The sequence below is a fragment of the Alligator sinensis genome, unplaced genomic scaffold (assembly GCF_000455745.1).
Source record: "Alligator sinensis unplaced genomic scaffold, ASM45574v1 scaffold1218_1, whole genome shotgun sequence".
Taxonomy (NCBI): Eukaryota; Metazoa; Chordata; order Crocodylia; family Alligatoridae; genus Alligator; species Alligator sinensis.
The window spans coordinates 279,291-293,889 of NW_005842619.1; the positions used below are offsets into that span (position 1 = coordinate 279,291).

The 14,599-nt window shown below is 44.2% G+C and overlaps 1 protein-coding gene across 2 annotated transcripts in view; it reads right to left on the bottom strand.

Annotated features, from left to right (window-relative positions):
- The window catches only part of LRIG2 (leucine rich repeats and immunoglobulin like domains 2), a 21,464-nt gene extending 19,573 nt beyond the window's left edge, over window positions 1-1,891 (bottom strand). Inside the window, exons 1-3 of one of the 2 annotated variants that reach the window (XM_006033292.3) lie at window positions 1,797-1,891; window positions 1,182-1,256; window positions 497-631 (exon numbers count right to left, since the gene is read on the bottom strand). In XM_006033292.3, coding sequence (XP_006033354.1) covers window positions 497-631; window positions 1,182-1,252 — 206 coding nt within the window. In that variant the 5' untranslated portion in view covers window positions 1,253-1,256; window positions 1,797-1,891. The remainder of the gene's footprint in view (window positions 1-496; window positions 632-1,181; window positions 1,257-1,796) is intronic. The other variant, XM_025215065.1, reaches the window with a different exon arrangement.
- Window positions 1,892-14,599: the final 12,708 nt, after the last annotated feature.

The following is a 14,599-nucleotide window of genomic DNA, read 5'->3' on the forward strand; positions in this document are numbered from 1 at the left end:
CTGGTCGTCAGAAACAGGCTTCCTGATCTCACATAACTTCTACCAGGGCCAAGAAGATAAAAATAATTTTCAGTGCAATGTGAGGAAAGAACGATGAAGACCTTGTTTCAATATGTGCAATGAATTTAAAGGAAGGCAGTGGAGTGGGGGTGAAAATTGCATCATTAGGTGCACAGTTCACCATGACTCTGCCTAAACCTAGTGTAGATGAGCCCTTCAACTCTCAGACTCCCTTGGGCAAGGGACCATCACTTCTCTATGCAGAGCACAGGCACTTCAGGGTAGTTCCAAGGATAAGGATCAGAATCACATGGCAAGTCGACCAAGGAGTCTGGACCGACTCCTGGCTCCCAACCCAAGCCACTAGGAAAAAAAACCAGGGGTTTTTTAGATTAGGTGACAACCTAATCTTGTAATCTTGTGCCGTGTGATGGCATGTCACCAGGCTGCAAATCAGCCAGTTCAGCTCATCACAGGCCAACTCTCTCATACTTACAGGTACTTCAGCTGCATTCGTGGGAATGAAGACGCTTTGATTTCCGAGATGAGGTTAAAGCTAAGATCTAGGTTCTCCAATGAAAGATAAACTTGGAGTTGCTCAGCATTTATCTCTGGAATGGTATTGTGAACTCTACAAACAAGAGAGAGCAACGTAAGGACAATCACTGGACCACACTTCAAGCTCCGCACCACAACTAGCTATAGGGCTTTGGGCGAGACATTTAATGTGTGCTTCAGAGTGCAAATGAACAGAGCCATATGTGTTTTGCATCCTGGCACAGCCCCTCCCTGCCACCCTGATGGCTACAATCTGTCGGGCTGCTTTTTTAAAGCAAGGTTTGAATTCTGGGGGCCTGGTTGCAGGGAGTTTTTGAATTTGGAAAACATTTCCGCCCCTGCAGCAAAACCACACACGACTCATGACAAGAGGACAAAGGGGACGCCCAGTCGACTGGATTTCATTTAGTAGGGGCTGCTGGTTTTCGGGTGGGGGCTTTTTTTTTTTTTTTTTTTTTTTTTAAGAGCAAAGTACATTGACCCTGGCACTATAATTCTGAGAGGTTTAAACAAGTTGAGGGTTGTTCTTTTTTTAAATCTGGTTTTCAACTTCTTTCAATCTTCCCCACTTGTTTAAGAGAAATAAGTAATTTTTCAACGTCGTTAAATAAATATTTACTTACAATGAGAGAAGAGTAATATTAGAAGTTGGTTCTCCAAAGTACGGAATTTCACTTAGCTCATTGTAATTCATCTTCCTGAAAGAGAGATTTCTTTACTGGCATTTTAAAAAGGGAAAAAGCCATTCTAGACAACAGGGTAACTGATAAACATTTCCCCTGACACCACAGCATTGTAAACCCTCCAGCTGTATTCATGACATTCAGCAGCGGATAAAGCTAAGAGACTCCCGAACACCAAGTATAGAAACAAATCTGAAGAGAATAATAGGAAAAAGTCTTCTTACCCTGTACGTAAATTTGTTTAGCAGGATCAAAACTTAACAGTGCTCAAAAACCAATGCCCAGTTTCCATTTTTAAACAATGCAATCGGTCCTAGTCCTGCTAGAGCAGGCCTCTACAGGTGAGCAACTCCTGGCCTAGCATGTAGCATGCAGGTAAGGGGGGCAGGGGGTGGGGAAAGGAGACCACCTCTTCTACCTTGCTTCAGATATTTTGCAGCAATACAGACCAAGTCTCTCGACATGCCTTAGGAGTCCTAGCTTAGAAACTAATTAGGAATATGCAGGAACTGTGCACTTAATTATTTAAAACAAACAATAACTTGATTAACTTACACTTCTTGCAGTGTGTGAATAGACACGTCAATGCTCCAGTTAGATGACAGTAAGTGATTATGACTTAAATCCCTGGAGGACAAAGAGAAGGGGGAGGTTATTCTGCAGCCTGGATCCAGGTCATTGTGTACTACATAATGCAAGTCATTTAATCTGAAATCCGCAACAAGGGAAGTTCAATCTCTTTGTGTTTCTGGAATGCATTATTCATATTATACTAGAGGAAAGGTTTCTTTGAGCTTGCCATACTAGTTACTTGTGAAGACGACCCAGCTATGTTTTATGCCACTGTTTGACTAGGTTAACCTTTTGTTAAAAAGCATGGTTTGACAGGAAAAAAGGTCATTACTGCTGAAACACCTACTGCAAGGATGCTTTATGCGATTTTAGCAGCAAACTTTTACAATACCTCAAGGTAAGGATGGACGTAGAAGGAAACCCACCCCCCACACCCTTTAGCACCTCAACCATTGGGAAGGGCTTTACAGCAGTGACCCCATCTTCTCTCTTCCTTCCTCCCCCACCATGTGCAAAACTTTTGACAGATGGCTTCATTGGTAAAGGTGGGTTTATTTTATGTAACAGTCTCTGCACAAAGAGCACACAAACCAGGAGCAGGAACACAGCACTGCTTTTGCCCCAATCATCTGCTTTTGTTTATGGGGAGGGAACGCAGAACCTGGGCAGCTAGCGAAGGCCAAGTCGTACTGGGCCTTTTCATCTCATCCCCTTCATAATTTGGCAAAATCCCCTGCTCTTGCCCCTGACCAGGTGTAACAACTGCTATCTGTATTACACAGACAACGATGATATGAGATGAAGCTCTTTGGGGCAGGGGCTAAGATACATTCTGTAGCGACTTGGGGATCACCCAGAGCAGGCTTACAATGGAAACTTGGTTTCAGCCTTCATTATGTACAGAGACAACTACCACTTTACACAGAGCTGGTCATTTAAAAAAAAAAATAAATAAATATCCACTGTATTAATGCATTTTGGCATCTCTCTGGATCCGAGATGAAACCCAGGTGGGCTTGTCCTGACAATCCCAGCCTGGTGTTTTAACAACACCGAGTTTGAGAGACAAACTGTTACCCATCTCTGTCACCTGTACTCTCTCATCAGCACAAGCGCGGTGTTGACAGACGCATGCATGTTTGAACAACGTCCATCACAGCAGAAAGTCGTGTCCCAGTTAGCGCGAGTCAGACCTATCAGCAAAACGTTAGATACTTTCACCCTGAATGGCTATTATAGCTGTATCCATGATAATCAAGTTAAGCTGGCACAAGCAACAGCCCCTCACCTTTGTGGGGCTCTTTCAGATGTAGTAAACCATCACGCACTGAATTGCTTATAAAAAGTTGAGCAACCAAAGCCTGGAGAAAGTTAGGACACACGCAGCATGTGGCACAGATGCTTCTAGACACGTTGGCAAGTCTTTATAGGCAGTTTCTAAGCAGAACCTTCTAATATAATTGCATGTTCCATGCTTTAATTGGGTTTGCAGTCAGGATTGCTTTTGTATTTTAAGAGAAAGGAATACTCTTCACGAATGTAACAAAAGACAAGTTTGAATTTGAAGCAAGTTCCATCAGGATTTCAGTCCTTTAGCACCTTGAGAGCGCTCAAAATTCATTGCCAGAAGACATCCTTTGCAACTCGTCCCCAAGGTCTGGGCACGTGCAAGCCCTGCTGACACTGCTGCCATTAGCAAGGGGACCAAGGCGGGTCAGAAGTACACACGGAACGGGATCTTTCTGCTGATTTACCTCCACAAAAGTACTTTTTTACTTAATTTTGTAAGCCCGAGTCTGGTAGTTGCAGCTCCACACGTGCATTTTACACCAGAACGCTACTGCTCTATCACAGCTACTCTAACATTTCTGTGACCCTCGAAGCCCAGTCTGCATAATCTTATTTTTATTTTCTTGTACTTCTATATTGTTTACCTTCCTCCTGCTACAGTAGTGTTTTTCAGAAGAGACCTCTCTTGATCCTACGAGAAATGCCAAGGAAAATGGACTGTCAAAGCAAACTATGCAATACCAATAATCCTGTTACAACTGCTACAGCAAGAGAGAGAGAGAGAGAGAAAAACAACATCAGATACCTTGTTAGCTTCTGAACCTTCAAGCAACTAGTTGCACAGACCGATCGCACTGTTAACTAGCTGATTTACGGTATTCACCGAGTGGTATACAGTACTGTTTAGCAGCCAGAGCCTACGCTGTTAGGCACGCTACAAACATGAAAACAAACCTTTCTAAGACCTCTAACAAGTCAAATTACGGCAGGAGCTGCAAAGAACGTTTCTCCAGCAGACCGATTCATTTTCTAAACGCAGTCCTGAGAGGTCTCCAAAAGGATACGGGCTAAAAACTCTTCCTTACATAAAATGTCATGCGCTATTCATTTCTCTCAATACCAACACTATGTGAAAGCAAACACTTTTATCCTGACACTTAACCGAGGAGATAAAAAAGCCCACCTTTACCAAAAGACTAAGAAGCCACTCATTTTTAGAAGCAGGCAATATTTATCTGACAGTGATCTGAAATTTAACTTTAAGAGCCACAAATTCAGCCATGCTTGAAAGACCGTTTTTGCTCTTCCCCAGAAACACCTTCAGGTGCAGCGAGATTTATGCTTTCTAGACAGAGTTTAGGTACGGACCAAGACGACCCCCAGAGCCTCCTAAAACACCTTCCAAGTGTGCGAGGCAAACATTGTCTATGTCGCAACAGTGATATTGTTTGAGTCACACACACACGCCCCCACCTCAAGTCGCAGTCTCTTTGCTTATAAACCTCTCCATTCAGAGCTTGGTTGAAGACAAAATGGTATTTTTGTAAAATCGTGCCGCTTGTTTATGCGGTTGAGACTGCCACATCCAGACGTAAAACAACTGGCCTCAAATTATCAAGAAGGCTGAATGAGGATGGGGAAAGCATGAGCTACAAACACCAACAAATACCTACAAATGCAGACGTACTGCATTTGATATCAACAACCAGGGGGAAGGGCAGATCAGAACCAACTGACAAGTGCATTGAAGAACAGGGATTTGCAAGCTCTTTAGCAGTTCCCAGTTGCCACGCACTGCAGGGCTGGGATAGGCAAGCATGTCTTTTCATAGATTTTATGGATTCCAGTTCTACACCACAGCCACGCTGCCATTCAATCGTAATGAAGGCAGGTGAATCCACACAAAATCAGTAGAAGACGCAGCGGAAACAGAAGAGTTTACCTGCCGTTCTACAAGGGCAGCATTCGTCTCAAAACCGCTGTTTACCAGGTGAGTTCTGAGGCTGGCTGCCAACAATATGTCTAGCCTGCGATCTGAGGACTTCCCTGGCTAACGTGCTAATTCGGGAAGTCAAGTGCATTGTACAAGTAGAGACAGTTAATCCACCTGAGAACGCTGACAGTGGCCAGTCTTAGCTGCTTCGGAACAATTGCAAAAACCCCCTAACACCACAATATCGTACAGCAGTGCGTTGTACTGGTGTGGACTTACCACGCAAAACTCAGCAATTGCATATGCATTTCAGGTTTCTAAACATGCTTGACCTGCCTTGGGAATTTTCTCCTCCAAAAACACCTAATAGTCCATCCCTCACTACATCCGACACCTGTTACAAAGCCAGATTGAGTCTTTATTCTTCAACATCAACTCGACCTACTGAGGTCCCTCCCGACCCTAACATCTATGAGCAGTCAGTAATATAGCTTACATTCCTTTCATCATTCCCATTTCCAGAAACCCTGATGCTGTTTGAATATTTATGGGCAGATGAGAAAAAACAGATCTTCAAGACAGAAGAAATAAGGCCTTATTAATGTTGTGAACTAAATTCCCACTCATGCTAACCTATAGGGATAAAGCTGTAATAAGTGATGAATTATTAACATTCTTGATATCATGCAGAGTCAGAGGTGCTGCTAATGTACTCATTTAGTTCCATCAGGATGTAAATAATTCAGATAAGACACGCAGAAAAACAACAGATTTGTGAATGATAACTTGGGCCTGCAAAGAAAATGTCAGAGATAACCTACAGAAAGCTATGGAAAGCACGCAATGCTTTTCCTTCTTCAGAGACGGTGGAGATGAAATGGAGCAGTCTGCAACTGAAATTCTGGGCCCAACAGCTTTGTGGACTTGTTTCTACACTACGTACTGTTTGTCAGCAGCAAAAATAAAAAAGAGGGGCAAGTCAAGCAAGCATTTAACCCCCACCCCACAGACCTACATAGGAAAGTAATAAAATAAGCTTATCTTCCTTCCACCTAGTTAGTTATTGGGGCTGTAGCTCTCTTTGGCACCAAGCAGCAACACTCAGGAACTAACCGATTTTATTTTAATTCACATGGTTACAATAGACGAAGGACACCTTAAAGAGCGTGCGCAACATGTCTGACATGATGGTAAAATACCCCAGACCTGCCCTCCTGGGATTCTGCCGCACACACTGACAAGGCTACAGCTGCAAAACCTTAAACCTTGCCCCCCAAACTTGTCCCTTAGCACTTTCACAGATCACGTCTAACCCAACCCACGCAACCCCTTGCAATCCGGACTGGATCTCTCGCAAAAATATCAGGAATGAGCCATCTCAGCTCACCCACTGCCGAGCAGACCAGCTCCTCATGGAAGTGGTGGTTGGAGTCTTCTACCTCCCCAGCAAGAGTGACCATTGGTCACTGACCAGTGATCCCAGCTCGATCGCAGACTGGTGGACTCCTACCACTTCCAGCACCACTGAGCAGCAGCCCAACGGCAGCCCCGGAGCCCAGCCCAGTTGCTTGTCAAGGAGCTGTGGACACACAGGCGTCTCAACTCTGCCCCTCCTGCCTGGTGAAAGGGTCACTAACACCGGAAGCCTCTTGACCGAAACAGCCAACACAGAGCTCAGAGGAGGAATCCTTCCTTCTCCCTTCAGTTGTACGGTAGTCCAGCTCCCCACCCTGAGCCACCTCAAAGAAGCTAGCCAGAGGCCAGGTGCAGGCTCACCTCTGTTGGCTGCTGGGGCAGAGGGAGACCGAACAAAACTTGTGACAGATGCGAGTCCCGCTGCTAAGCACGCTATCAGAAGGTGCCCAGGTACTGCAGCAAGAAACGCTATGTGAACTAATACAGAAGAGAACTAGGCCGTGGAAGACTGAACTTGTCTCACTCACTCTGTGGTTTAGGCACGGTGGTAGCAGTCACTAGCACTTAACTCTGAAGAAGCAGATTAATGTTTAATGACCTCTGAAATTTGGGTTTCTAAGCTTTCAGAAGGGCATAGTTATAACACCGGTTTCTAATGCAACCAACAGATAGCGATGACTAAAAATCCCTTCAGAACTAAATATGGAGAAAGAGCACGGATGAAAGCAAAAATGTGGTGAATAATATCCAGCGCGCAGGGATACAAATGCTGAGCTCCCCAGACCTTTGCAGTTCTGGAGAGCATAAGCTGCGCTCTATGGGCTACTGGCCAGCAGCGAACAGATCTGCCTGCTCGTATGGCGCAAAGGCCTCATTTCCAGCTAGACTACAGTAACTGCCAGATATGTTAAGCAGCTTTCTCAATGCATCTTTCCATGTCAGTAGCTGTTCCTGTAGAGGAGGACTTATTAGATTATAAATGGGGTGGGAGTATAGGGAGCTCTGCAGGCAGCAGGGAAAAGTGACCATGAGATATTCTCTGTATGAAAAAAGTCTACAGTAAAAAATAAAAGTCAGCCTAGAACTGTGACACAGCTTTCATGATTAGTCCTGATGGTTTGCCAGATAATACCTTCAATCTTACTGCTTTATAAGATATAGCACAGGTTCTGCACTATTATTGCAGATCTGGGAAAAGCAAAGCCAGGGCTTTGGGCCCAAGTAAATTTTGTTCCTTGAGGATTCACGTGTTATCACAGAAACGGAAATTTTAACTAAAACTAGCCTACCTTATACCTGGTGGTTGAAACTGTTAGATCATCGTTACCATGTCATGTTAAATACCACACTGCAACTAACTAAGCGTCTTTGGCCCCTGCCACCCCCAAAAAGGATGGGGGAGGGAATCTCAGGCACAATTCCTGCCAATTCCTTGCATTAATCATTTTGCACACACTGGATTGAGAATGTCTAGAAAGGCTACAGCTAAGAAAAAAGGAAGTTTAGACTAATTCCTGGGTTCAAAAGGTAAGAAATCAGTGTTCTGCTGCTCTATGCCCAGAGCAGTCCACAGCCAAAGCTCTTAAATTTGCTCTTCTAGAAAACTGTGTCATTACAGACAAAACCCATAGTGTCTTTACAGATTGCTAAAAGGAAAAGAAACTAAATATTGGATCTCCTTAGGAACCACCTTGCATTTCAATTGATAATGAACTACAGATTCGGTACCATTATTCTTTTAAGACTTGGTAAAACGGACCCTTTCACTTTTCTACCTCTTCCACCAGACCATGTCATGTGCCAGCCTACAGTAGATCTTGCTTCTCTTTCTCAATAGGGACCATGAACCCAATCCCTTAGTTTTCAGGACGGTGAATAAGAGATTGGAGAGGAGCATGTCTCTTTCTCTCTAAACGGAACTGAAACAAACCAGCCAGGTATAATCCAGTGCATCTAAGTGGGAAAGGAAGTAGAAAAATGTGCTTTCCCATTGTACAGATCAAACTTTTTCCAAATGAACCCTGTACTGCAGGATTCCATGGTGCGTGGTGACCTTTCTACGGTGAGAATCTGCTGGATTTAGCTTTTAAAGCACAAATGAACAAGGGCACAACAAAACTGTCTGAACACTCTATTAAGAGTCTCAGTTTGTATGCAAGCCACTAGAGCCCATCAAGTATGGAGATATTAAAGAGAACATAGGAAACTACTGATCTGGCTTACAATACTGGGGAAAGGCAGTAGGGTCATCACCTCTCTCTGAGTTTGTGCAAAGTCTTGATGTCCAAACTTGCCGGCATTAAGCTCTCTCAACTGACAGTATCAATCAGTTTTTATTAATCAATCTACCTTCTTCATCAGTTTCATCAGATAGAAACAAATGAAAGCAGAATAGCACAGCAGAAAAGCATATTCATAAAAGCTACAAGATTAATGCAATGATCTATTACAAAGTTTTAGAACAACTGTTTTACAATAAATAATTCAAAGAGATCTACTGCAGAAATATACTGGGACCAGCAGCAGGACAATAAATTTGCATTCTGCTTGGGAAAGGATACAGCTTAAGAGTCAACAGTTTACAATCTTGATTATTACTACAATCTTTTCCCTCTACAAGACCTACATAGTTTATCCTGATAGAGAAGATACTCGGCTCTATCACATGCTATTATTATGCATTTGATTGGTCTTTCCATCAATGTTCTTTGTGAAAATTTAAATTAAAATTCTTATGTGAAGGGCACTCCTATGATAAATTAGGCCTAGCTGGTAACAGCGGTTTTCACTGACAAAAAACACATAGAGGGTGTGACTACCTGCTTTTACAAGAACTTTTGTATTTGGTTTGTTACTTACAAGACAATTCTGGCACTACTTAGAGCTCGTTACCACTACTGCTGACATTGTTATTTTGGCAAAAAGACCAACGGGATACAACATGTATATTGATAAGGGAAAAAACAAGAGCCTGGCTTTCCTTACTTGGATGTATCACTCAATCACAGAGATAAGATTTTCTGTTGTTTCCATCCAGGACAAAGTATAATCTGTACTTCCTCGTTCTGAAAAACAACCACCTCAGACATGCTTGGATCTGCACTCCGAAGTCCAGGTTTTGCAATATACAATGATGTGCAAACCCTGTATTTAAAGGTTCATCTGGCATTGTACACAGCAGCAATCTAAACATTCATTGTGAGATGCACTGCTTTGTTTGTTGAGTAAACCGGAGGAAACAAGTACCAAACTGACTGTTTTTATAAAAGTCCCCAAAAAGCCAGTGGAACCGACAAAGTATATGAAGCTTATTTCGTTTGACAATTACCATTGCTCAAGTTTTATTAAAATGCATACAATTTTAATCTCTATGGACTAAAACTGCACACAAAATTTGGAGAGTTTATCATAAATTATATCTGACTGCAGCTGAAGAAAGCTCTTCAGATTTATCCACTAAAACCACTTGTGAATTTTCTCTCCATATGGGGGGGAAAAAGCCTAGCTGTCTTGTGCACGAGGTCAAATCAAATGTCACTCCTAGGGCACCCTGTTTCGATTTTATTCCGCTACACAAAATTAGTTGGGTGCTATATTCAGAAGTTACAACATTTTATGGCTAGAAGGGAATGCATCATCTTGTCTAATCTCCTGCATAATATGGAGCACAGGACACAGCTGTTTTTCCTAAAAATTACAGTCTAGTTGAACCTTAGTTACTGAACTTGAACTAGTAATTAATTTTATGTTGGCTTTTAAGTGACCAGCCATGGAGAACTCGCTGTAAGCCATAGTAACTAACCACTGGAACAAACAACCCTCACGGTTAAAACAATCCTTGCTTATTATAATGTGCAGATTTTTAACTTTTATTTCTAACCACTGCATCATCTCCGTTTATTGGCTAGACTGCAGCAATGTTACCCAATTTCTGTTTCAGGCTCACACTGGCAGTTTGCATTCAACTTGTTGTCCAACACAACCCCCTAAGTCTCTCCCCTGTAAGCATGGCCTACAATCTTTGCTCCAAAACGTGCGAGCTCGCTGAAACGTGCATGGATGGCTTGCGCCAAGACCTTAAATGAGGTCACCTCCATGATGTATCCATGTTTACTCCTTCATTTACAAGAGATCTGTCTACAGTTAAGGTTGTCTGAAACGCCCATCACAAAACCCACGTTTACAGAACTCTTACTTGGTGGTAGCAAGCTCTGCTTGAAGCTTATGCAGACAGTTAGGCAAAGTTTTATTAAAATAATAAGGAGTGTTTCTGGTCCTTTAAGTTAAGCAGAAGGAAGCTGTAGTGTAGAATTGCTGTCTAAATGCACGGATCTTTCCCTCTAGAGAGGGGGAAATTGTGTAAATTATTTAAATCCCTCTAGCAATTTTATCATTAAACAGCTTTTGTGCACTATTGCTTGTTTGGAGCCAGAATATCTAGAGTAGCTGTAGCGAAGAAAAGATGTCACCCGCCCCATACACTTCCTATGCCAAAATCCTGAAAGCCACAACAGAGAACATGCACTTAATTATTGTTTACAGCGTTCATCAGATTGCACAACTCTGCAAAGCAGCCAGCACCACTTCTTCCCATTGCATGCCATGCCCAAGCAGTTTTAAACACACCCTTCGTCTGCTCAGAGGGAAATACAAGTACTGTTGTAATCCTGAAAACCTGCTCTCAGACACAAAAGCCTTTTTGTGTTCTTCACTAGCTACCTGACCAACTCCCAGTCATTTTTCCAGGAACACAGTAGCTTCCTTGGAGAAAAGCAATGTATGGACATCCCACACCTTCCCAAGTTTGCCCAGTCTTGTAAAAGCCTAGTTTCTGGGTGTATGCATACCCATCAGCACCGATTTAAACTCCACAGTTCTCCTTTACCACTTTCCCTCATTTACTGGAAGGGAGTAAACTTCCATGTCTTACATGCTGCATTAACTAGCTACAAAGAAATGAGCAGAAGAAGAGTTACCATGAAGGCATGTCTGGCTTCCCACAGTTCAGACAGACCCCTGCCTCGACCAAACTACCAAGTCCCCCCAACATGTTCTGTTCCCGAGCACCTATATAAGCCAAGGTATTCCAGAACTTGCTATAAGTAACTGAATATGGAGTTTGCATATATCTTCAAAACAAATGCATTTGTTTGGATCTTCTTTCTAAACTGCTTGAAATGTAAAAGTCAAAGGGACCTAAGCTAGAGGAAACTGAAGCAACAACACTACCCATGAACAGGGCCCATCTATTCCTTCACATACACACAGGTACTAGATGTTCCTCAGTAATTGAACCACTCTTCCAAACTCACCATTTAATGTTCAGTTGAAATGAAGATGACAACTAAAAATATGCATGGAGTAGCAGAAAGTCAGGCCTTACAGCACAGTCAGACAACACGGGACAAGAGGAAGGGTGAACAACAAACAAAAATGATGAGTTGAAGTGATGTTGTACCTGTGATGGTCCAGGAAATATGCAACAGGTGGGGATTGCTGCGGGTGATTACTAGAGCTGTTCAAAAAGTATTGAAACTATTTCCTGCAGCATCATTTACAGGTGTTTCAGCTTAATCTCCTTCGAAGTATGCTCCTTCTGCAGCCACACACTTCTCCCAACGTTTCAACCATTGTTAGAAGCACCTCTGATGAGCCATTTGTGGAATCGCTAAAAGCTGCTCTGTTGCATTTTGCTATATGGTTTCCACATCACAAAATCATCTTCCTTTCAAGATTTTCTCAGTTGTGGGAAGAGAAAAAAGTCACACCGTATCCCACAAGTGCTGCAGCTTCCATATTCCCCTGATACGGCCCCATGCAACCCTAAACTAAATAAAACCTTGGAAGAAAACTTTGTGATGTGCAAACCATACAACAAAGTGCAACCGAGCAGCTTTTAGCAATTCCACAAACTGCTTATCAGAGGTGCTTCCAACCATGGCAGAAACACTGGGAGAAGTGTGTGGCTACAGAAGGAGCATACTTCAAGGAAGATTAACTCAAAACCCCTGTAAATGAAATATTTTGTTTCTTACAGGATCAGTTTCAATACTTTTTGAACAGCCCTTTTATGTTTTACTGGGCAAACCGCACTGCTGGTATAGACACAGACAAGCTTTCAGATGCAATGCATTTTGCTTCAGGTCACACAGCAAAAACACATGTACATGCCCATATTTTTTGGATAGGCTTAAATAATCCCCTTCTAATTAACCAGAAAGAATTCAAAGGGGGGGGGGGCAGCACTGGGCAGAAGAGGGTGAGGGGACAGCTGTATCCCAGAATGGGGCAAAGAGCAAGAGACAATGTTGGCACAAAAAGCCAGCCAGTTTGCACAAGCTAGGGAATATCCAGTATAATCTACAGCCAATTCCTGAAACATTCAAGGTCCTGCCTTGGGCTGCCAGGTGGTGGTGGAAAGAGGCACATCCGTCCTAGAGCATTAGCACGTGGCACCTTCCCAGCAGAGATCCAAGTCCAGCCGTGCTGGAAAGCAGGGGGCCCTGCCCGGGCTCCACTCCATTCCTTTGCCCCCGTGCAGCAGGTGCTGCTTAAGCTGCTTTTGCAGCTGCTCTTAACTGTGCAATAACAAAGGCCTAGCAACCTGTAACACTTCAACACATTTTATTCCTGACACCAGCAGAAGAGGGCTATGAGCCCTTCTTGTCCTTTTTTGTCAGTCAGTTTGGGCTGAATAAAACCAGTGACATTTATTACTAGAATTAGCTAAGCAACACCTTAAATACACGGACTGTTTACACAGCAGTCAAGTACGTTCCCTGAAGGAGTGCTGGATCATTACATGCCTTCACAACCTTTAGTGTTTCCCCAAGTGAGCTCTCCAACCCCTGAGTGCTGCTAGAGACCACCTCAGCCTACCCTAATGAAAGCTGTCAAATTTTGAGTGGGTTAGCAACTTAAATCACTTGTCTGCACCTCCGCTTTCCATTACAAATGCCCAATACTGCCAGAACTGAAAGAGCAGATCAAGAACCCGGCCTCCAGCAGCCCGCTTGTGGAGGATCCCCTTCAGTGCCTCCATCGCAGATGCAGTTTGGGGTAGGTCTTTAACAGGAAGAGGCCCGTTTTCAATACGTAAGAGGAGAAACTAGTGCCAAAACAAAAAGCAAGAAAGACCAAAAGCAAAGGACAACAACAACAAGTGGTCAGAGACGAGCAGGGGAAATACAGCACCTGAAACGTAACACTGTTTAACCCAAGTGGAGTGTCCTACATGCAGCGAGCACGGGGCTCCGCCGCGCTAGGTGCAAAGGGCAGGTGTCGAAGCAGACGATGCATCCCAACAACCTGCGCAAATGCGAGTCCTACAAGTTCTGCCCTCCTACTTTCTCTCTCACAAAAGCATTGCCCGAGTGACTATCTGACAGCCAATTAACGCTTCTACATTAGAAAGTTTGACCACCACACCACTAAAAAAAAAAAATTAAAAAAAATGCCAGCTCTTTTCACAGCAGCATCTCCGCTGTTCAGACCAAATTACTCTACGAATCTGAAGCAATTCTAAACTGAACTGCGATACCCCCCTGGGACACCCAAGGGCAGCATTTAAAAGGCACTTTTCCCTTGAAGCAGAAAGAGTTATTGATGTTCAAGTAAAAAAAAGACAGAATAACTGCAGTGCACGCAGCCTCTACAGCCGGGAAGCACCTCCTGTTGCTGGAACGACTCTGACACCAACGGTAACGTTTATGCACGAAACCCCCCGACAGCACGCCGTTCAACTCCTTGGGGCTACCGTCACCCGGATCCAAGCAGAGCCGCCCATCCAGAGCGGCGCTGCGGGTGCCAGCGTACCTCTGTCACCCCAGGAAAGGAGCTGGCAGCCGCACCCTGTCGGAGCGGTGCCGGGAGGGGGGGCTCCCCTCCACACGGCTGCGCACGCCTGGTTTGTGAGGCATGTGGAGGGCACTTCTGCACGGCACAGCACGGAGCAGGCGGGTGGGCGACGCCACTAATCCACTCTGCGGCGGGACCGGGGAAGAGGCTTGGAAGGGCCCCCGCGGGCAGGCCCCCACCTCCGCGCTGGAGGCACCTGGGCGAAACCCCGCCGTGTGCACAGCCGGGGCCACCTCCGAGATGACAGCGGCGCTGGGCCCCGCCGCACGACGGGCCACCACACCGCCCT